The following is a 24536-nucleotide window of genomic DNA, read 5'->3' as shown; positions in this document are numbered from 1 at the left end:
TCACGTGTCTTCTGTGATTGACACGTTTCTTTTTCTGTATTCCAGATTTAACTTTGAAGAAGGAACACCGCCAACCAATTTCGACACGTTCGCAGCAGCGATCATGACGGTGTTCCAGGTGACGACTGTTGCAGAAAGACTCTCACACTGAAAGACGCCAAAAACATTCACGACTTAGATCTAAAGTTTAGGATATTATACAGATATTCTTTATCTTGGTGATCATCGTACTTTAACTTCCTAGACAATGACGTGTGGTCTCTCCATGTGTAGATCCTCACGGGAGAGGACTGGAACGCGGTGATGTACGACGGCATTAAATCTCAGGGAGGAGTCAACGACAAAGGAATGATCTTCTCCATTTTCTTCATAGTCCTCACCCTCTTTGGCAACTGTATCCTAACAGACGTGATGTCACAAGTGATATGATAGACTTCGGTCAATTTCAATCCTCGGTTTTGAGTCGCCCACTTGTTTTTAAGTCCAGATTTTTTTCGTTAACCGCCGTCATCTCAGACACCCTGCTGAACGTCTTCTTGGCCATCGCTGTCGACAATCTCGCAAACGCACAGGAGCTAACAAAGGTATACATTTGTTGTTGAAGCTTTAAGATATCTAGTCATGTAATGGATGGTCCGACTTTGGTGGTATCAGGAACGTATATTAACGATTAATAAGATGCTCATATCTGCGTATTAACCATCGTAAAGTACTAACTCCGACCTTGTTTACTGTGACTATATTCTACCTTTAATAGAATGTTATTAAGGAGTTCACACAGAACTGCACCTCATTTAATGATTAATCACAGGAAAATCTATAGATGTAAACCATATTGGGTGAAAGTAATTCAGTATTCATAATACTTGATTATGTCAAAGTGAAAAAAACACAAATCTACAAGTATTAACATCATCCTTATTAGTAATTAGGATGATATTAATACTTGTAGTTTTGTGTTTTCCACAAGAAGAAAGACTGTAAAGTGTGAATGTTTTTGAGAAATAACAGCTAAATACTGCTTGTAATAAGTTATAACTCAAAGTATTTATCAGTTATTTCTCGAAAACATTCACACTTTACACTCTTTCTTCCTGTGGAAAACACAAAACTACAAGTATTAACAGCATCCTCATTACCTGACATATTCACAATGAAAAATACTTGTTCTTTAAGTAATTAAAATTATAATAATAATGAATTACTTTTCCCAAAGTTAATCTTTAATTACTTATGTATTTCCTGTTATTAATTAAGGTTTTGTTCACTTTGAACACCTTATTATTATGTTATTAAGGGTAGAATATAGTCACAATAAACAAGATATAAGTAAGTGTAATGCTGAATAAGTGGCGTATTATTTGTAAATTACCAATAAATGAGTAGCTTATTAATAGTTTGTGTTCAAAGAAAAGCTTCTATTACTAACTGAAAAACTGGAACTACTTGTATTTCCTCTGCAGGACGAGGAGGAACAAGAGGAAGCGGCCAATCAAAAGACGGCTCTGCAGAAAGCTAAGGAGGTTGCTGATGTCAGCCCAATCTCCGCTGCCAACCTTTCTATTGCTGCGTGAGTACAAGCGCATACTTTCACAATCTATAAACTTTCAACATCTTAACATCCAATCGAGAAAAAGGCTGATACAAAAAGGAGCCGTAAACGATTGTGCCTCTTGATCAGAGAACATCAAATAACTCCAAATATTTCTTCAATGCTCAATGGCTGCCGTTGTCATTGTCAAACACAATGCGCCATCACGCTCGCTGTCACACTTTTCCACTCGTCCTCTGATTAAGCGATTGTTCCGAGATTGAAAAGAACAGATTCTGGGCTTTTTGGAAGTGGAGGCGAGTTAGAGGGGCGAGCGAGTGAAGATTCTGCTGCTGGCAACAAGAAACACGAACAATGGAACAGATCTAAAATGACTTTCCAAAATGCCTCCTGTCATTTCTGGCTTATCGGACGGTAACAGTTACTGTTGAGTCACTGAAAGTCAGTTATTAAAAAATGTGTTCTTAAAAAATGTTCTTGTGATCTATAGACAAACCGCTCAGTCTGATATCGTATGTTCATGCAAGTCTTTGATTGTTACAATTTAATTATTTCTACTTACTCTGAATGCAATGCCCTGAGAAAGAGTTTGTAACATGAATTAGAAATGACGCCAAGGAACGCAAAATGATTGGCGATTTGAATTACCGTATTTTCCGGACTATAAGTCGCTCCAGCCATAAAATGCATAATAAAGAAGGAAAAAACATATATAAGTCGCACTGGAGTATAAGTCGCATTTTTGGGGGAAATTTATTTGATAAAATCCAACACCAAGAACAGACATGTCATCTTGAAAGGCAATTTAAAATAAAAATAGAATAGAGGCAACAACAGGCTGAATAATTGTACGTTACGTTACATGAACTGAGAACCTGGTATGTTAACATATTAAGAGTTATTCAGAGAACTATAGCATAAATAACTAACAAGTTTACCAAACCATCCGTGTAACTCCAAATAACTCAAATGAAATCTTCATCCTCGTGTCACTTTTAAACAACTAACTAACTCCGGAGGTAGAAGATGCTTCCTCTTCTACGTCGAAATTATCAACACAGGCCTAGAGCGCCCTCTTGCGGTTTAGTGTGAAAATAACATGTGAAATGATAAACCGGTAATACCACCCCCGGCCAAACTATATAAGAAAAAAACTGCGACTTATAGGCCGGAAAATACGGAAAACATAATCACGACTCAAATGTACCTTTCTTGCTTTTATTGAAAAAATAAACGTGGTCTGGTGTGAGGAAGATTTTGTTCCATATCAAAAGATGAATGATTAAACAAAAGGGTTTAAAGAGATAGTGATGTGCTGGTGAAGCTTCGTGAAACCGTGTCATGTTGTTTAGAGGTCAGTAGGTGGCGCCATCAGTTTAAAAATGATTTTTCATTAGAACAGTTGTTCAAAACAATGGTCAATAGTGCCGCCATCTAGTGGAATCTGAACATAATAACGCTGCTTCATGAAGCTTCATCGGACCATTACTACTCTAACGTTCCTTCTACATCACTTCTTTCTCTTAACAGGAAAGAGCAGCAGAAGAACCATGTGAAAGGCAACAAATCTGTCTGGGAGCAAAGAACCAACGAGATCCGCCGACAGAACCTGATGACCAGTCGAGAAGCTCTCTACAATGAGATGGAGCAGGAGGACTGGAAGGTGGGAGAAGAGGGCGAGGAGGTGAGGATCCCCACCCGCTGATAAGTCACACATATACACATATATATGCAGTCTACTCCTGATATATATGAAACCTTTTGCTGTGAGTAGTTTCTTTAAAAGTGTCATTATCGCATCCATCATCAGATGTCTTACTGCCAAGGACATTGTTTGGTTGTCAAGCATTTGTCTGTGTCTACTTATCCATTTGCAAAATGACTTTAAAGCATATTTTTTAAAAAACAACAAGTTTTCTGGATTACCATCTGGATCCTAAACCTGAAAGATACGTCAATCTATAAAGAGAGCTGCAGCACAACGTTTAGTTTGATGAGTGAAAACCACAAAATAAAATAAAGTAATTGATACAGTTAGATGGATTTATTTCTTCAAAAAATAAACCTGTAAACTAGTGGAAAAATATTTTTATATGAAGGTCAGTCCGTGACTATAATGCCTACATTGAACCAGTTCGTGGTCCGAACAAGCCTTGGGACTCCTGCTCTCAAGGATCTCAAGAACAATCATTTTTAAATTGGACAGAATGTGAAATCACAGCTTACTACACTGACACCACATCTTGTCATAGGGATTCCCATCTTTACCGACCACCCTGCATGACTCTCTAATCATGTTTTATGTTCAATGTTTTGTTTACGTCGACTCTATGTTTACTTCTGTGTCTGCACCTCGCATTATGAAATCCATAGTGTTCTGTAAAGAAAAGTGTATTTCAAACATGCTCGCTGCTGTTAGGTGGGACTGCTTCGTGCTGCATGGCCTGCTGCGATGCATTATTAAAGTGGGGCGTCTGGTTTAAATCAAGAGCTGAACCCAAAGAGAAAACTGGAGTGGGGACAGTGTCCTAGAGAGGATCAGGAGTCGACTGCATAAGGCTCGGCAAACTGCGTTTTCTTAAGGGTTTTTGGCCTTAAAACAGTCGCTTTGCCGAACTGTGTATATCTGTGGCTCGGGGGGGAAAGGGAGGGATGTAGAATTGACTTCTTTGGTCACTCTTTTATCTGCTTCGCTTAAGCTTAGCAAAGCATTTAGCTTTGCTTGTTTTGATTCTGTTTTTTTGTTTTAGTCGTCATAGTTGATTCCAGGTTGTCCTTAATTCCATGAAAGGGAAATTGTTGACCGTCCAAGACTCTATGATCCCCCCTCAACATTTTTATTTGAATTAATATTTGGAAAATACACTTAACCCTTCTATAATCTCAGGGTCAAGGTGACCTCCACCACTGCATATACGTACTTCTGGAAGCCAGGGAGGTCGTTTATCTTAAACCAAAAGCAACACAAGGGATAAAACAATTACCATTGTTTTTGGTAATGATGGGCTGATGAAGCTTCATGAAGCAGTGTCATGTTGTTCAGAGGTCAGTAGGTGGCCATCAGTTTAAAAATTATTTTTCATTAGAATAGTTGATAAAAAAAAGGAAAATAGTGCAGAGAACGCCATCTAGTGGACTCTGAAAATAATGACACTGCTTCACGAAGCTTTATCAGACCATCACTAGTTTTCCGGGCCTTTGGGTCACCTTGACCCTGAGGCACTTGGGTGGGTTCAGACTTGCATATAAGGGGTTAAGTATTTTAAAGTATTTATTAAATACTTGGTATCATTCATTAGAACAGAAATATAAAATTCAGTTTCTGATTTCGATTTGAAATACACAAATTATTAAATAACACACCGGCAGCAACTTTCGTGAGCAAATAATATGGTGGGAGTAAAGTAAACTTCTTTTCAGAAACAGAAACAGTGACTTTTGGTGAATTTACTTATAGAAAAAAGAATCAATTTCAAATGCAAACGTGACCAAATCATCTGATGTTAACTGACTTTTTTGACACACAACATTATCGGTACCAAGACTTAGACTCAGGTCAGTGCCACAAAAGAACCCAAAAAGGTTTGATCCCCAGCTCTAGATATTAGAAATACAAACTAACCTTCTACCTTAAAACCAACTATCACTTTCTGACTCACTTTCTAAGTTAACCCTTGCATAATCTCAGGGTCAAGGTGACCCGAACGCCCGGAAAATGGGATATGTCTTTTCTGGAAGCCAGGGTGGTCGTTCACCCTGACCTTTTAGATGACACAAGGCTTAATAAAGCCTCACAATTTACGCTCCTGTACAACTTTTTGTCTCACTCCCTCTCAGTGAACGCATAGCTGCAGCTGTGTGCATTAACGTGCCTGATAGGCTCTTTTATTTAAAAAAAAGGCTCTTATTAGTTTAATACCATTCGATTGTTAAGAATTTAATTTACAGCAAAACCTATTTCACTCTGGATGTGAAAGAATCTGGTTATTTTTTGTGTTAATTGCTAAAGTACTCACTGCTTTTAAATGTAGTGAAAGTCATTTAAAATTCTCTCGACAATCCTGTTGCACAATCACAACATCGTAAAGTAAAGAAGAACTTTGGTTAGTGCACTTTAATTTTTGTTGTACTCTTCTTAGGGAAAGGCGCTCACTATGGCAACAGGTGTTCATGGTTCTAAGTCCTTCTTTATTTCTGTGACTCAGGTGTCGTACCCGAGGAAACCTCGTGGCGATACAAAAACACATCTAGATCGACCCCTGGTGGTCAACCCACAGGACAACCGTAACAACAATACCAACAAAACCCACCCGGGGGAACTCCCGCTCGACCAAGAGTACAGGCGTCAGGACCTGGACCATGTCCGCCGTGCTGCCCACTCCCACCACCACTGCCACCACCACCACCATCAGAAAACCGTCGCTCCCGACGGCCAGCAGGGGGCCACGCAGCTGGAGCGCGGCTTAAGCTGCACGTCCCTGGGAAACCTGGAGTCGCAGCATGGCGAGGAGAGACCCGGCCACAGGAGCCACAGGGGCCACCGACATAGGAACAGGGAAGGAAGAGCTGCTCGGAGCATGTCCCCTCGACAGACTGGAGCAGGAGACAATGAACACAGAAGGTCCAAACAGCGCCGCAAAGCTGCGAGGGAGGGCGAGCAGGGCAGCAGGCACAGGTCCAAGGGAGCGGAGGGTGAGGGCGAGAAGACGGAAGACGGCGAGGGACGGAAGGCGAGGCGACATTGTCATGGCAACAAAGAAAGAAGCAGAGGGCATCGCTCGAGAAGGTACCGGGTATTTTCGATAGTTTGAAAGTCCATTACATAAACTCCTCCTCTGCACAGGGAGCACCACGCCGCCGTTCCCAGTCTGTCCACCACGCGGCCGGTTCTGCAGTACAACGAGGACCTGGACAACATCCGTAACAACAGCAAGCTGGCGAGCGCTCACGAGCGCCCGTACGCCTTCCCGCCCGACCACGTCAACAACCTGCTGAACTACTGCGACGCGGACACACACACTCTGCTCCACAGCATGGACAGCCTTATATTCAGCAGCATGGCCAAGCCCGACTACACCAGCATAGACATGCCGCCCATCTACCCGTACCCCTCCACCAACGCCATCCTGCAGGGTGAGTGTGAGACCCTGCATGACTGATGTGTTCAGATTTGACGCAAACTCCATAATTAGTCTAGGATCTCGACTCTGTGTGCCGCTAAACATAACTTAACTCCCCAAAATACAAAGATAGATGATAAAAGAAACACTCTTTTACACAGTAATGTACCAAACTTCGTCTAAAAAACAGTTGTTGCGATCGCAAATATTGAGATTTTAAGATGTCACACACTTTTCAGGAAGGATTTGATGGAATCATCATTTGCTTCTTTTCATAGATGCTCACACCTTCTGTTAGTTTAAAGGTTCCCACAGATTTAAAACAAAGTTTAAGTCTATAAACAAGGGGCCTCACGTACTAAGAGGTATGTACAAAAAAATGTGTTGACCTCCAAATGTATCAATGAGTAACAAGCATTAGAAAGTTTAAAGGTGGAGTACATCCTTATTTACTGCTCAGATGCATGTCAGCCTCACTAGTCGTGTTGACATCCGAGTTACATTAACGATCAATATTGATCATAAATAAACACACACACAAGTGTTTGTAGTTACACGAGTGGATATTAAATTATTCACAAACTTATAAATAGGTTCTCATTCACCGAACTGATGATCTGTATTTATTGAGACAACATTGATCGTTTTATACTGAATATTTTAATCTGCTATTTCAAGCAATTTCAGAAAAAATGTTAAAGAAATGATGTGCTTTTTTTTTTATTATAAAAAAGGAAGAAAAAGTGATCAGCGTCTGAATCTAGAAGATAGTAGAACGTGTTTGTACATGAGGCCCCAAGTATATACTTTAAAGATCAAGATAACTCTGACAACAACACAGGAGTTCCAGCAAATCAAGGAAAAGCCTGAACAAATAAAAACATATAAAAGTGTCTCTTAAATAGATATAGGACTCCATGTTTACCGTAACCACGCCCACTCTGCTGTGATTCATGGTCAAACATCGATGATCGTTACTCAGCTTCATCAATCTCAGAAGTCTCCAGCTCCAAGGGACTCGTTGTATAAACAAAGCGGGGTGTGATTACAGCTGGTTGGAGGAGGAGTGAAGCAATTATTACGTCATTATGCTCTCGTAGGGCCCATGTTATAGTAGAGTAGAATATATATTTATTATCAGACAAAAACACTGTACACTAAAATAACACCAGGCTGTTAAATTGAAGTTTTGCTCTGTTACTCTTAATTGGACGTCATTTTCTGGTGTCATTTGTTGCCTGTTTTTTTTTCCAAATCGTACTATTTAATCAGCTATGACTTTACCAAACAGTAATACGGCCGTTGAGTCAGTACTGGCAACAGCCAGAGAAACGATTGGTCCATATTCACCGCTTTCCTCCGTGAGATGTGATTCAAACTTCGGGCACTTCCAGGATGTTTGCGTCACACTATCTTGTCAAACATGCCGGTGGATGTTTGTGTGTTGAGCCACGCTTGAATGAGTCTGACCTATTTCTGTCTACCTGCCTCTCTCCTCGACTCATTCAGTGAACAAGAACGCCAACACCGACCAGAAAAAGAGCGAGGAAAAGAAGGAGGAGGACGACGACGGAGGAGACGAGGACGGCCCCAAACCCATGCCTCCGTTCAGTTCCTGTTTCATCATGTCGACCACCAACCCGTGAGGATACGTCGTTTGAGTTCTCTGGTGGAATTCTCGACGGCCGCTTTAATCGCCCGCCACCTGTCACCAGGTTTCGAAAGTGCTGTCACTACATCCTGACTCTGAAGTATTTCGAGTTCAGCATCCTGTCCATCATCGCCATGAGCAGCATCGCGCTCGCGGCGGAGGACCCGGTCTGGCCCGATTCCCCCCGGAACAATGTGAGATATGTCCCCGGATCAGAGGATCTTGATGTTTTCAAGCTAGTCTGGTCACGCTGGTACATTCGGTTCTCGTCATTTTTTAACACCATATTCAAGGTTAATAACAGCCTTTGCTTACTTTCCAGTGAGAAATTATCCTCTTAGCTTACTAAGACCCTTTTATTAAGATTTCAGATTTTAATTTAGACTAGTTTTTTAGTCATTACTGTTTTCTGAGGTTTTCTTTTCCATGTTTATTTGCCTTTCTTTACAACTAAACATGGAAATTGTGTAGTATTTTCGTAAAATAAGAGTAAAAATAACGCTGCTTAAAAAATATGTATTAGATTAAATAAAAATAAATATAATTCTACTAATAAAAGTAATGAACAAATATATGTTTTAATGTTATTATTATTTTAGTTATAGTGATGGTTTGATGAAGCTTCATGAAGCAGTGTCATTATTGTCAGAGTCCACTAGATGGCGGTCTCTGCACTATATTCCTTTGTTTTGAACTGTTCTGATAAAAAACATCATTTTTAAGCTCATGGCGCCACCTACCGACTCCTAAACAACATGACACTGTTTCATGAAGCCTCATTAGCCTGTCACTATTCCAAGTTTTTTTTTTTAACATTTCACAATCCTTGTATTGTATTATAAAAAAAATAATTTAACAAGCAATTCTCTCTTGATTTAGGTGTTAAATGTAAACGCTACAAAAAAACAGTGTCAGGACGTTCAGAATAATGATACTTTAGACAAACTTTTTCCCGACAAAACACATTTCAGTCAGTTATATTAAATACAACAGAAATATATTCATGACATAATTATTTCTGTTTGTGCAACAAAATGCCTCAGTGTGACTTTATATAGTTCAATCGTCGGTTATCGATCGGAAACATCTGTCATCTTCACTTTAGTTCACTCCATTCTTCTTTTCTGCCTGAATTGCAAAAATTTTGTTAAACTGACCCGTTTCTGCGTGTCCCTCCGCAGGTGCTGCGTTATTTCGACTACGTTTTCACAGGCGTCTTCACTTTTGAAATGTTGATCAAGGTAACGAGTATCACTGCGTGTGTGGTGGCGTTTCCCTCGTCCTTGTGTGGCTCGTTTATCGACGTTTAATGTGAGTACTGAGCACCCTTGCTTTCTTTCAGATGGTCGTGCTGGGATTGTTTCTCCACCAGGGCTCCTACTTTCGCGACCTGTGGAATATTCTGGACTTTATAGTGGTTAGTGGTGCTCTGGTGGCCTTCGCCTTCACGTAAGTCTGCCCTACCCCTTCACCTTATCACCCTCCTTTACATCATATCACCACAGAGAGACCGTGGTCAGTGTCCACTATGCCATGTAGTTTCCCCTTTTCAATGCACTCCACCACCACTCCACCGTCTGTTCCCCTGTTCGTTTCCATCACACTCGGGTCCTTCTGTGGCGCCGCCATACACGGGTTCATAGACCGGCTCCTGGCGACTCGGAAGATTTCGCAGGGCACTCACCATTCAATTGCTTCCCTCTTGATTGATGCTCATTGGAATTGATATCCTGACAACAAATGTTTCTAATCAGGGCAAAGCACAGCTCGGTTGGTTGAGTGGTTATTATCAGAAGCACTCGGATGGACTACGATTTTTGATTGTGTATCCGATAGTTCCCTGAGTGGAGCTTTAAATTCTAGGGGGTTTTTTTAAGCTTAACATACAAGATACCAAATCTGAGCAGAGACAATGTTTGCATTGTTTTCAAGGTGCGTCTTTTAATGTGTGGTTGATAAAAAAAAACAATTTAGAATCAGTTGAAGTCATATGGTGTGTCCCAAATCACACACTTCTGCACTTACACTTAATATTTTTGAGTACACAAGTGCGTTCACACTGAGCAGTGTGCGAAAATGTAGTGCGCTATGAGCACTCGAACGGCTAGAGAATTGAGTGTGGATCGGTGGACACTTTCCACCCTTAACGGCCGCCATCTTAGTGACGCAGATGAAGCCGCGCCGCTAAACGAAAGATACCGGCGTAGATTACTCGAGAAAACACTGATTTTATAACGAAAAACAATAATAACACAATGAAACATAACTTAATAACTTGTTTTAATTGGCGAAAAGTGCTAATCAAGTGTCGGTGATAGTGTTTCAACGACTGGTTGCAATCAGTGTTAAAAAGTAGTAGAAGAAGAAGCTGTCGAGTCATTTCCTGTAAGTTTGTAGCGACAGTGTTTGACTTGAGACAGTTCTAAGCTGTCGAGATTTGTGTACTGAGCAAGTATGTGAACTGTCTGACAGTGTACTGTTAAGCAGTGCACTTAGCGTCGAGACAAATTCAATCCTGTGTCACTCATGTAGGTCATGAACGTTGATCTTCTTTGATTTGGGGTCAACCAGCCGGCGGACCACTTTAAATGGCTCGGTTTCCAGATTCAGTCCCCGGGCCTTGAGTTTTTTGTGCCAGGAGCAGTTTTCCCTGTGGACCTGCTCACAGTGGTCGATGTGTGCGTCGAACAGACTGAAGGTGGAGAAATTTAGTGGCAGTTTTATTCCACGAGACTCATCAGAGAAAAAGTTCATCTCTGTCCATCCATTCACCTTCCACACGCCTCCCAGATCATTTCTTTTAAATGTTTAACCTCTCAAGTCATCACTTGTTTGTTCTCAATTTTGCGTCCCCCCCCCCCCCACCGACCCCCTCTTCTGCGGCCACTGACGATATATTCCAGGCCGTGAGTCATCCCTCCCTCTGTACTTGCATCAGACGTCCATCCTGTCGTAACCCCTCAGCTTCCAACACCATTCAACTCATCCCGTCCTCCGGTCCTAACCTGCAGCAAACACCTGGTTATCAACGCTACGGTTACAAGTTGCTGCAGGTTAGGATCGACCAACAACCACTCACCGTCCCCATCTGTGGGGGTGCGGGCACCCCAGGCACCTTTAACCTTTTAAATGACCCAGCCAGAGGTTCACCACGAGAAAGAGCACCTACAGGAGGCTTCTTTTTTTCTTTGAGTTTCACACACACACACACACACACACACACAATCTCACTCAGTTGACCAACAAGAAGACGCAGGTATTTCACTCTTGCTTCTCTGCACGAGCCTGAGGTACCGCGTTGGGGGGGCGGTCGGGGCATGCCGGAGCAGGATTTTAAAGGTTGAGTCTGCATGAGGGCGTCAACAAATCGTGATTTTGCCCTCTGTACGGTTTACTGGATGCTTATTGGTCAGTTCTACCAAAACCAGGAAGACACAGAAATACATTTTTTATAGTTACCCAGGTGTCATTTTTTTTGTAGACACCCTGAGAAAATACATATATTTGTTTGAAAAAAACTTGTATAAGGAGTTTGTTGTGATGCCGTTACATAATAAATAATGAGATTAATTAAATAAAATACAATAAATTCAAATAAACATTATAAAATGGCATATGACACACAAAAGAACAATATTCATAATGTTTCCTGTAATAAAATAGTCCTGATATTGATATTGGTAATCGATTATTTAATGGGACAATTATATTATTTATGATTCATTATTTTAAAGATTCTGATCTTTAAAATCATTTAAAAAAAAATCAAATGATTGATATTCATTGTCGTCGAAAATAAAATAAATCTGAAACTGCTTTTTTAAATGTCACTTAAAGAAAACAATGTCTAAGTAATGTCCGAAATAAGTACTTTTATTATGAAAAAACATACTTTTATTGATGAAATCAGTTAAATATTAGTTTATAAATTAGATATTGACAATTCCTTTGAATAACTTTAACCCCTAAAACCAAGGGTTCCCTAATGTTTTTTGTACCACAGACCAGTATTACGTCGGCATTATATTCACGGCCAGACCTTCAGATAAAAACAGTAAAAATAACTTGTATAGAGTTTGTGTTTTACTCATTTTCACTAGTTTACAGGTTAATTTTTAAAATAAACTTCACTTAAACAAGCGTGACCAGTACTTTAAAGTGTAGTTTTATTATGAGAGTTTCCACATTTTCTTTCACATCACAGAATGTTACGACCGTTAATACATTTGTGTTACATTGAAAATCAGTTTTAAACTGACTTCCACAGAAATAATTTGGATTTATTCAATTGTTTAATGTTTCTTTCTTCCCTGCTCCATCTCTCTTTTTTTCAAATGATGGTTTATTCCACTCCTGTCCTCAGTGTGTAGTCGTGTCTCCTCCAGTGACCTCCCAAAAATCCCCCTTTCAAGTTGGCGACCCCCCCCCCCTAAATACTCCCCCCTTCTATTTACATTCCACTTCCATCGCAGTTCTTGTAGTGCTCAAAGTGCTGACGTGCGACGTGGTTTTAAACTGACACCTGTCACATTGGAGTGTTTGTACCAGCATGCTCAGTAGGCGGGTACATCCCTGAAACCATTGTGGAGAACCAGCATGGTCAACCGCACAATGGCTTCAATCTCTGGGTTTAAAACATCTTCCAGCAGAGAGAGAGAAAATGCTACTGTGACGACTTGTGCATGCAGTTGCAGGTGAATGCCTTGAAGGTATTTGTGTTGGACACGGCACACAAATTCTGGTTTCTTGATTCCACCGTCATGATAGTGACTTTCAAGAGAACCTGAAGCGAGCGATGCGAGCTGCAGACGAGCATGTTATCTTTAACTATCATCCCTTTACAAACACTTTAGTTCGGAAGCTTTTCACTCACGAGAAACTAACAACAAATAGAACAAATTGAAGTGAAACAGCAAACGGTTAAATTATTCTTTAATCCCCTGAATAAAAGAAAACTTTAAAATATACTAAGAAACATGTAGTTTAGCAAATAACATACACTTCTACCTCTTTAAATAAAGATATCAAACTAACTGAACCATGATGAACAAAGGTTTGTTCATGGAATGTCATCATGGTTTTTTTATTAAGAAAATAGAATATAGAATATATAAATATATTTACATAATCTCTCTGTCAAACCTAGGAACCAATGTTTCCGATGGTTATCTTTTTTACTTGCTCTACATGTAAATTGTTAAAATCGTAGTGATTAATTTTCTATTCTTTTTATTTGGTAATGTTTTTAATTTTCAGAAGATAAAGAGTTTTTCTATCACATTTATATTATATTAAATATTACAAAACTTATTAATGGCAAAATGTGGTTGATATACTTTATCTTTTATTATTTTTAAATAATCAAATGTAATGTTGTATTAGTATTAATCCTTAAATACAATTCATATTAAAATTAAATGATATACATTAAGATGCATATCGATGAGCTCATTTAATAATTATTTATTCTTTTTTTCTTTCTTTTCTTTTTGCTTGACGGCTCCTTATAACAGTCACAGTATGCGACGTGACGCCTGAGGACATTTATTTGCTCGCCACTCGACTATTGAAAAAAATCTAACTTAAAAAACTCAAACGCAAAAAAACAAATATGTTTTGGAAGAAAAAACAACTGTGTCAAACTTAATGCTTATTCAATGTTCGATGTTTGGCTGGTAATAAATGTATATTAATGAAGAAATAAAGAAAAGAAATCAGACTTCCAGTTCAGAATGCTTTTAGAAAAGATGATGGAATCTTCAAACGCCAGTATTTGGAAGATTCTCAGCTGCTGATGATCATCTTACTGTCCTTCCTTCTTTGTCTGTCATTCATATAGATGTAATTTTCTTGTTTCTGCCTACCCCCTCTCTCGTCCTGTGTCTTGTCTTTGTGCTTGTCTTTCTGTCAATGTGTGTCCGTTTATCTGTGTTTTCCCTCCTCCTCCTCCTTCTTCTCCTCTGTCTTCTCTCTTTGTCGCATTCACTGACTTTCGCTGTCCACCCTTCGGTGAATCTCAACAGGAGCAGCACCCGGTAAAGTTCTCAATCTGTCCACTGCTCTCTTCACCCGGATTTTTTTTTTTTTTTTTTTTTTTAAAAGGCTTTTCGCTCTTTCTTTCTTTGTTCCTGATTGTTTCATTCGTTGGCATCTTTGACTCATTCATTCAAGAGAAGTGCTTTTGTTTGTACACTTGCATTCCTGGTCCGACTGGACAGCGGCGAGTTGTGAGTGTATTTATGTTGGATGCTAATTTAAAGCACCTTTGGCCTCGCTGGCTTTTCTCTAATGCCATCAAAGCGCAGAGATCAAGCGACTCCGTCCTCACGTTGTCTCTCGATGATAGAAGCTCTTATTGATTAACACCTACTAATATACAGTAAGAACCAATGAGGCCACTTAGCTAGATTGATTCTTCTACCTGCAGTACCTCATCTTACAAAAAGATAGTAAGATAGTACTACTTAAACTTCTGAATAGAGGCCGTTAACAATATATCTAATTCTTGATTAAAACTGTAATGCTTTAATTTGGTTTTACCCTTATGAGGAAAAAAAAACTAGTGTTGAAGCTTCATGAAGCAGTGTCATTATTTTCAGAGTCCACTAGATGGCGGTCTCTGCACTATTTAACATTGTTTTGAACTATTTTAATGAAACATCATTTTTAAACTGATGGCGCCACCTACTGACTTCTAAATAACATGACACTGTTTCATGAAGCTTCATCAGAGCATCAGTAAAAAAAAACTGTCATTATTGATTCCGGAAATAAGTTTCCTATTATGATTACGGCTATCAGTAGTGATGGTCTGATGAAGCTTCATGAAGCAGTGTCATTATTTTTCAAAGTCCACTAGATGGCAGTCTCTGCACTATTTCCCCTTGTTTTGAACAACTGTTCTAATGAAACATCTTTTTTTTTTAACTGACGGCGCCACCTACTGACCTCTAAACAACATGACACTGTGTCATGAAGCTTCATCAAGTCCAGCCACTAGCTATCAGGGTGAGAAGCGTAGTCATCATTTATAGACTCAGAGTAATGTTTCTACAACCAATGAGATTCATGGACACGAGACGTAAAGATAGGTTGATAATGGCGGATCATTATAAAAGTAAATGTGAAGTTGTAATTCAGGTTATTGAAGAAAGTGTGTGGTCCGTAGGTTAAGGTGTATAGTATGCTAAAATGTTACTTGTTCCACGTAGTATTACACACCTAAATCAAAACACAATGCTGTGTCGTTCTAGTAGCAGAGTAACACAACTCCAGTCAACCGCTGGCGCAACTCGTTTGTCGTGTTCTGACCTGTGACTTCCCATAACGGGGTCACATGACTTGAGAGTCTCACATAGCCTCATTGACGTCTAAGGTTCGGTCTCTGATTGAAGCTTAAGATCGTTCCGTTGTCCCGGGTGCAGATCCAAGGGGAGCCATGTGAGACGGAGTCATGTCTGTGAATAATTCCGAGGGTTCCTCGTAAGGTTCTTGAGTTTCTGTAAAAGGTTATGTCAGTTCTGAATAACTGGTGGACATTTAATACTCGTAACAACAATGGCTTTTATTGGAAATAAAACGACAAAATTGTAATGTTTTTAGCGATAGACATGTCCCCTGTTGTTCTGAACTGGCCATGTTTTATTTGTGGAGTTGGAAACTCTTAGTTTCAAGTCCAGGCGCGTTCACTCAACCCTCAAAACCAACTCATGTTTCTCCAGAAAAAGAAAGAAAGAGGTTTGGCCGGGCACTCTACCGGCAGATGCCTGATGACTGCTTTAACGTGTGAATGGTGTTTCAATGAAGGAGACTATCTCACAGTCCATGAAACCAATCATTTCTCTCACACTGGTTTCATGTCAGACACTTTCAAAAATGTCGTATTTGGTTTTAATCCTCTAGATAAATACTCTCGGTGGCGTGTCCGGTTTCTCATATTCCTACAATTAACTTGCCCGTTCTGTTTCTCCCCCGTGATGCCGCCGTTTCCCGGGCGACCACCAGAGGAAGCAGCAAAGGCAAAGACATCAGTACCATCAAGTCTCTCCGAGTGCTGAGGGTTTTGCGTCCTCTCAAGACCATCAAGCGTCTCCCAAAGCTCAAGGTAGGACTTCAAATCTGCATCATTCAGACATCGAGGGAGTTCAACTCAATCACAGAAGGGGGCAAAATATTCAAGCCCCAACAAAATGTATATTTACAGGCAGAACAAGACTTATATTTATATCTATCTTTATTATGTCTGTGTTTGTTTTATTTCACCACAAACAACAAAGTCATTTTCTCAAACATTACTTTAACCCTTTAAAAGTCTCTGTGTAATCGATCATCTCCCTCCCTGATCTTATATTATAACTTATTTAACAATAATATTTGATTTGATTTGACACAAATTGACTTGGCCTCAAGTTTAACACTTGTGATCTACTTTGTATTAAAACCATGGGTTGATTCATGACTATAAATAAACTCAGTTTAAGATCGACTTAAGAGGAATGTTGGTGGCACTCAGTATAACCTTCAACCTCCTACAGGGCCGGGTCTAGGCAGGGGCAAGAGGGGGCTTGGCCCCCTCAAATAAATGTTGTGCCCCCTCAAACTTACATGTAAGTAAGTAAGTAACAGCACAATGCCCCCTCAAGATTTGTGGCTGCCCCCTCATACATGCCTGTCTAGACCCGGCCCTGACCTCCTATAGTCGCTCCTCGATTAATAGGAAAAAACAAACTTTTTTTTCTCTTATTCTTTTGTTATATTTTGTACTTACTCACTTATAATGTTCTGCGTAAAGTTTCTTCTTCATAAATCTCAAGTTAATGTTTAAAAAAAACCTTGTCACATAATCATCATTTCCTTTGAATCTTAATTTGACTAATTTTGTCTTAATTTTTTTATATACCTGTATGTGACAGTAAACAAGACATATAATAACTCGCCGTCCAGTCGTCCCTCTAAAGATCTTCTCGTCCCTGCAGGCCGTGTTCGACTGCGTGGTCAACTCGCTGAAGAACGTGCTGAACATCCTGATCGTCTACATGCTCTTCATGTTCATCTTCGCCGTGGTGGCTGTTCAGCTCTTCAAGGGACGATTTTTTTACTGCACCGACGAATCCAAAGAATTTGAGCGCGACTGCAGGTTTGACGGATGATTAAATATTCTTTTTTTTTTTGGTTTTAACAAATATCTTTTTCACTGGCTTTTCTCTAATACAATAGCATCTTCCTCCTCACGTTCGCTCGATGATAGAAGCTCCTATTGATTGACACGCCCCTGAAAACAAATACTGTAGATGCATATACTATATGTTAGAACAAGAATGATCATGTATAAATGGTTCTTATGCATTAACAAATGTATTTTGTATTTATTATTAATTTACATTTTCACATAACACTTCCCTCCTTTTTGTGTGTAATTTTGTGTGTATATATTAATCCCTCAAAACATTTTTTTTAAGTAAATTGAATAAATGTTTTGAAAATCTACACAATCTATACAAGAATAAAATTGCAGCTTATTTAGCTTAATAAATGTCACGGCCTAATGACGCATGTCCTTTTTTTTTTTTAAGGGATTTTAAGGTCTTTCCTTTTGCTTGACGGCCCCTAACTACATTCACAGAATTTAATGTGGCCCTTGAATAATGTTAATGGGCCACCCCTGTGTTAGAACCAATGAGGCCACATAGCTAGATTGATTCGTCTACCTGCAGTACCTCATCTTCCCAAAAGGTGTTCTCCCTTTACGATAGAACTACTTAATCTTCTGACTGGAGGCCATTTACAATCTTTCTAATGTTTGATTCAAACTGTAATGCTTTGATTTGGTTTTACCTTTATGATAAAAACAAAAATGAAGCTCCATGAAGCAGTGTCATTATATTCAGAGTCCACTAGATGGCGGTCCCTGCACTATTTTCCAACTGTTCTAATGAAACATAATTTTTAAACTGATGGCGCCACCTACTGACCTCTGAACAACATGACAGTTCTTCACGAAGCTTCACCGGCCCGTCGCTAAGTGCGGACTGAATTGCCAGAAGACTTTGTGTGGATCTAGACTTGTATTTGTATCAATTGCAACTGAAATTCTTCTTCTAGGAATGCTTCGTCAATGCTTAACCGTTTCTTCTCATCTCCTCCTGTTCTTAGGGGCGAGTTTTTAGATTATGATAGGGATGAAGTTAAGGCGCAAAAGAGGGAGTGGAAGAAGTACGATTTCCACTACGACAATGTGGCTTGGGCCCTGCTTACGCTTTTCACTGTCTCCACTGGCGAGGGGTGGCCACTGTGAGTGCGACACATGCTCTCTTTTCATCCTCCTGTGCTTTACACTCCTTCTTTTCGTCTCTCCGCAGGGTGCTCAAGCACTCGGTGGACTCCACCTACGAAAACCAGGGTCCCAGCCCAGGATACAGGATGGAAATGTCCATCTTTTACGTGGTGTATTTCATTGTCTTCCCCTTCTTCTTTGTCAACATATTCGTGGCTCTCATCATCATCACCTTCCAGGAACAGGGAGATAAGATGATGGAGGATTACAGCTTAGAAAAGAACGAGGTAATTATCGTGTTATTGTGTCAAACGTACCAGTACGTGACTGGTCTCTCTCTCTCTGTGCGCAGAGAGCCTGTATAGATTTTGCCATTAACGCGAGGCCTCTGACGCGCCACATGCCCAAGAACAAACTCAGCTTCCAGTATCGCATGTGGCAGTTTGTGGTCTCGCCGCCGTTTGAGTACAGCATCATGGCTCTGATCGCACTCAACACCATCGTGCTCATGATGAAGGTATGGAGTCTGGGATGTTTCTGTCATGGAGGCTCTGCTCACTCCTCTCCGCTCTGCAGTTCGACGGCGCATCGAAAACGTACGACGACGTCCTGAAGAATCTCAACATCGTGTTCACAACTTTTTTCTTCCTGGAGTCGATTCTGAAGATCATCGCATTCGGCCCTCTGGTGAGACACGCCGGATCTCGGTCCGCCCGGTGCTTTCGTTTTCAATTCTATTATTCATTCATGGAGCAGGTTATTTTGGTAGACAGATCTAGAGCAAGGTTGTTTTGTTTTTTTTCTCTCCTCCTTGTCCTATCATCACGTTAGCAGAACTCCTTCCTCTCTGTTTCCACGGTAACAGGCCTGACATTGGCTTGGAGAGCTTGTCCACAAGCACACGTTGCCTATTTTTATTTATTATTAACGCCTCTTTTCCTTCTTTTTACTCATCAGAACTACTTCAGAGATGCCTGGAATATATTCGATTTCGTCTCCGTCCTTGGAAGCATCACAGATATTCTATTCACAGAACTTGGGGTACGTACTTTGAAAGATAGTTCATTCACTTTGAGGACGGATGCCTTTATTCAAATTTGCTAATGAATTTTAAATATATATTTGCTCCTAAGGTTTTTAAAATTACTTTAATAGGTGCAAAAACAGGTATCAAATTATTAAATGGCATTTTAAAAACAGCCATAATTTTTCAATTTTAATTTAGACAACCTTATTTTAATTTTCACTTATAATAGTAACTTGCAGACTTGAAAATACATCAAAAAGTTAAATATACAAGGTGGTAAGAAGTGTAAAAACCTCATATAACAACAGAACTGAGCAGATAAATCACACAAATTGTGTGCTCAGCTCTTTTGGAAAAAAAATGTTTTTAAATCTTCTTAATGGGCATCTTTATAAAAAAATACTACTTTTATGAATGGGCTTTAAAATAAAATATTTTTTTAAATATAACGTTATTTGTGGAGAACTTCATCTAAAACTTAGTAATGGTCTGAAGAAGCTTCATGAAGCAGTGTCATTATTTTCAGAGTCCACTAGATGGTGGTTTCTCATAATGTATAAACTGATGGCGCCACCTACTGACCTCTAAACAACATGACACTGTTTCATGAAGCTTCATCTGCACATCTATACTAAAAATGCCTAAAAAAATGTACACTTACAATGACGCACTAAGACAAGCATCTACTCTCATTGTTTTTCTCAGTCTGTGTGTCTTTTTATGTGTGTCAGTGTTTTATTGAACTGTGCATTTCTATATACTTGTGAAACGGATGCTGGTAGAGTTCAGTCCCTCTTTGGTATACTTATCTTTGCACCATAAACCAACCTTTGATTTGAATTACATTTTTATTAAAAGAAAGTTGCTTAACTCTTAAAGTCAACTCTCTTTTTAAATCTGATGAACCTCAATTGATGTTGTGTTACTCTGTTTGAAACCAGCTTTAGAAAAACTGCAGGTGCTGGTTATTCTCAAAATGTGTTTCTTCTTCGCCACCAAGCAGTAGTATTAGGAAGTAGCACATGATTCAAAGTAACAAGATGGTAGGAGGAGAGTGTGAGTAGATTTGGCTCCTCCTACTTTTTAAATGTCATATCCTGGACTAGTGGTTAAGAAAGGTTATGTTGCTAGCTAAGATTGATGTGATGTAAATGCTTCTTAAACGTTCCTCAGTCCACATGTATCATTTCAAACCCGACATCCTCTTGTTGTGTTTGAATAAAAATGTGGGCGACTCTAAAATGGACGCTTTATTCTACAAAAGTACACATTCATTAACTTTTTAAATACTAAAGAGGGACTGAATGAAATCACAAACTGTAATAAACCTGTAATGATTTTGTCTTCCTCTTCTATCTCTTTACATGCTTTCTTTAAAAAAAAAAAAAAAAACTCTCTACGTTGTTGGCTCCCTAAACCCCCCCCCCCTCCTCCCCTTCCTCTTTCTTAAAATGAAATCCATCCAATCAAAATGCACTATGAAATCCTTCATCGTGTTTTCCATCCGTGCTGCGCCATGACATGTGGTGTTGGTGCTTAAATCATAATAATGATGATGATGATGATGGTGTGTTCCGCCCTCCCCATGACTCCCCCCCCGACCCCCCGATAAAACACACCGACACCTACTCACAATATTCTACGACAAACCTCAAATATAATGAATAACACCTTCCCTTCCTACTCATCCTTCTACATCCTCGCACATGTAGAATCTGGTTGGTTTGTAATTTATCTCCTCGAGCTTTCTACTGCATCCTCCATCTGCCATGCTCCAGTTCATCCCAGTGTTCCCTCTTCGAGCCTTGACCGGTGCATGATGACCTCCCCGTCCAACCATTGAGGAGATTTTACACTTTCACATTAGTTTGCTTCGAGAAATCCTCGTCCAAATATTCAGAGGAATAATTTACTGTATACTGTATACTGATATATCATACATACATTTGTCGAAAATTCTACTTTGGGGAAAAAACATTAAAATATAATGGTAAAATTGCAATAATAAATAATAAAATAATGATATTAAATGGGAAAATAAAGAGAAATCATCTTTTAAGTAAAGTATACTGAAGGTTTATACGTTTTATACTTATAATAATTGCTTGAAGCGTCTTATAGAAATATAAAATATAAATCATTATTATTATCAAATGATAAATGAATGTTAAAGGTGATAAAAGAGAAGTCTTGTTATCGTCAAACAACAATTATTAATAGATAATAACTACTGTACGTATCATGTGAGTAACGGACCAAAGAAATCATCACATTTTTAAAAGCTCTGTTTTTTCTCAGTACAATTTCAGAGCAATTGATGTGAGGACTTAAGTTGTTATTATCAAGAAAACATGTCTATATATATGAGCTCCTGGAACTTTTAGTTTTGCTGGACTTTAAAATCACGAGAAATGTACGAAAACATAATGCTTTTGTACAGAATTAGTAGATTTTTAGAAACATTTGTACCTTCTTTAAATGAGTGAAAGCTGTTTATTTTGTTTGCATGTTGGCAAAAGTTTGTTGCCAAAACCATGCCTGTTTTGAGGATGCTTGACGTCTGCCCCCCAATATCCCTTGGCTTTTTCTTGAAGCTCTGATTTGCCTGTATACCACAGTAGCCCCATTATATTTGTCAAAATATAATGAAGCAGAATAAATTGTTGATTTTTCATCATTCATGTCAAACACAATGAGGTTATAGCTCAACATGTTTTTACGACAGCGTGCAGGTTAATGGAGTATTTTCATGGAGTATTTTGTGAGCACCATAATGAAGTTAAATTATCCAGCCTACAAAAATGACTTGGTTTAGACAAAGAGAGTCTAGAACCGCGGCCTCAAACTTTCTGCCCCTTGGGCCATTTGCGGCCTTTAAGATAGTATTCCTGTGGCCCTCAAGTATAGGATGTAAAATGTTGGATGGTAAAGGAATAAATCAAATGTTATCATTCCTATAGTCTTGGTTCTATGGTTAAGAATGTACATCTAGTACATGCCCCCCAGTAAGGATGAGACCCCTGGTGTTGAATTAATTGTGAAAAGGCATTAATAATAATCCTTTAATTTTCAGACGTTTTATTAGACAGAATTATACATTTGTTACTGATTATATATATTTATATATATATATATAATATATATATTATGTTATAGATATATATACATATATCTATATATAAATGAACAAAATTAAAACACCATTAAAAGGGCTTTAACCAGCATAATAAATACATTAAAAAAATGTTTTAAAGACAGAAAAATGTAATCGAGCACACTTAAGGGAATGTACATGTTTTATATGTTAAGAGGAGAGCCTATAGATTCATACTCTACAGTGTGAAATGTTCCTGTATGTCACCCATGTGTGCAGTGATATTCAAAGCCATCTTGAGCACAAGAATCACCCTCCATGCTCTTGTGTTCACGTGTGTGTGGTAGACAGGCAAAGTCCACTGTGCTCCATTTTGTGTGGCCTGCATGCTCCTCAGAAATCAGTGCATTTGGTTCTCCTCGACACGAAGTGTTCCGCTGTACCAGATTGGATGACGTACCCTCTGAACTATGATTTACCCCCTTCTCCTCTTTCTACTTTTTTTTCCTCCTTCTCATGAATCCTTTGTGTTCTTGCGTGTGTTAGAGTTGAGATCCCTTTCTTTTCCTTCAGTTTTGCAGTCTCATGATCATGAAGGCATTTGTAAAAAAAAAAAAAAAAAAAAAAAAACCTGTCATGTTTTTTCCGGCGCTATAGAATAATATCATCAATTTGAGCTTCCTGAGGCTGTTCAGAGCTGCTCGCCTCATCAAACTGCTGAGACAAGGAGGAACCATCCGGATCCTGCTCTGGACCTTCGTCCAGTCCTTCAAGGTAAAGATGGAGAACATCTGAAAAAATCTAGTCGTTTACATGTTATGTGCCGGAGAGAGTTGTGTCCAGATCCAAGTAGATTGCTGATGAAAAACTTGATGTTGTTGATGTTGATATGGAGATAATACGTTGAAGTAAAGGAATTTATTTGGTGAAGGAAAAACAAACTCAGATATAATTAAGACAAATTGAGCCTCAAAGAAAAATAAAAGAAAACATGACTAATTTTTCCTGTTAAGTAAGATAGACTTGATAGAGTCTATCAAACTCATCTGGAGATCTCCTTGAACCCTTGTACTCCTTCTTTGGATAACAAAGATTTTTCTTAGGCGTTCTTCTCTTCAGTTTATCCCCCAATAATAGGCGTCACCCCTTGAAGTAAAAACATTTGATTTATATGTATTTATGGTCCAAATAGTCCACATTATTAACAAAATAACCTGGATAAACATAAATACAACCCCTGGTTCTATGAGTTGGAGCTCTGCACTATAACAGGTTTTGCTATTTGAAATAGTCAAAAATATGCCACTGGAATAATATAATCATCAAAGTATTATTATGTGTGATTAATGTGTTTGTTGTTTTTGAACGCAGGCTCTGCCGTACGTGTGCCTGCTCATCGCGATGCTCTTCTTTATCTACGCCATCATCGGCATGCAGGTGAGTAAGAAACCTCAGCTGGACAGAGTATTTCATCATTTGGTAGCCTAAAAAATTCAACTTTAAATTTGACTTACATTTCATTTTAAGAATTTAAGATGAACTTTAAGATGAACTTAAAGATTGGATGTTCAAATCATTTTTTACATACCTTTCAGTTCAAAGCTATGCCTCTGTGTGTGCGTTAACTCGTGTGTTTTGTCTGTAGCTGTTCGGTAACCTGGCGCTGGACGAGGAAGGCGACAGCTCCATCAACGAACACAACAACTTCAGAACCTTCATCATGGCCTTAATGCTGCTGTTCAGGCGAGTCCTCCGTCCTTCCCGATCCACTCTCTCGCGGCGCCCCGATGTTTGTCGATGGACCGGCGGGTTTGGTTCT

General features: G+C 39.2%; 1 protein-coding gene across 5 annotated transcripts in view; it reads left to right on the top strand.

Annotated features, from left to right (window-relative positions):
- cacna1ab (calcium channel, voltage-dependent, P/Q type, alpha 1A subunit, b) overlaps window positions 1-24536 on the top strand; it is a 114963-nt gene that overhangs the window by 51373 nt on the left and 39054 nt on the right. For all 5 annotated transcript variants that reach the window (XM_087810163.1, XM_087810188.1, XM_087810197.1 and 2 more), the window contains exons 15-35: window positions 46-118; window positions 274-394; window positions 517-584; window positions 1464-1570; window positions 3083-3236; window positions 5758-6338; window positions 6396-6685; window positions 8182-8314; window positions 8388-8517; window positions 9505-9564; window positions 9666-9772; window positions 16328-16427; window positions 17299-17459; window positions 18476-18613; window positions 18682-18883; window positions 18949-19113; window positions 19173-19283; window positions 19554-19637; window positions 23375-23491; window positions 24089-24154; window positions 24363-24460. In XM_087810163.1, the coding sequence (XP_087666289.1) occupies window positions 46-118; window positions 274-394; window positions 517-584; window positions 1464-1570; window positions 3083-3236; window positions 5758-6338; window positions 6396-6685; window positions 8182-8314; window positions 8388-8517; window positions 9505-9564; window positions 9666-9772; window positions 16328-16427; window positions 17299-17459; window positions 18476-18613; window positions 18682-18883; window positions 18949-19113; window positions 19173-19283; window positions 19554-19637; window positions 23375-23491; window positions 24089-24154; window positions 24363-24460 (3066 nt within the window). The remainder of the gene's footprint in view (window positions 1-45; window positions 119-273; window positions 395-516; window positions 585-1463; window positions 1571-3082; window positions 3237-5757; window positions 6339-6395; window positions 6686-8181; window positions 8315-8387; window positions 8518-9504; window positions 9565-9665; window positions 9773-16327; window positions 16428-17298; window positions 17460-18475; window positions 18614-18681; window positions 18884-18948; window positions 19114-19172; window positions 19284-19553; window positions 19638-23374; window positions 23492-24088; window positions 24155-24362; window positions 24461-24536) is intronic.

The sequence above is a fragment of the Callionymus lyra genome, chromosome 1 (assembly GCF_982586985.1).
Source record: "Callionymus lyra chromosome 1, fCalLyr1.hap1.1, whole genome shotgun sequence".
In the NCBI taxonomy this organism is placed as follows: Eukaryota; Metazoa; Chordata; class Actinopteri; order Syngnathiformes; family Callionymidae; genus Callionymus; species Callionymus lyra.
Note: the sequence above shows the minus strand (reverse complement) of the source record. Positions and strands in the feature narration are given on the sequence as shown.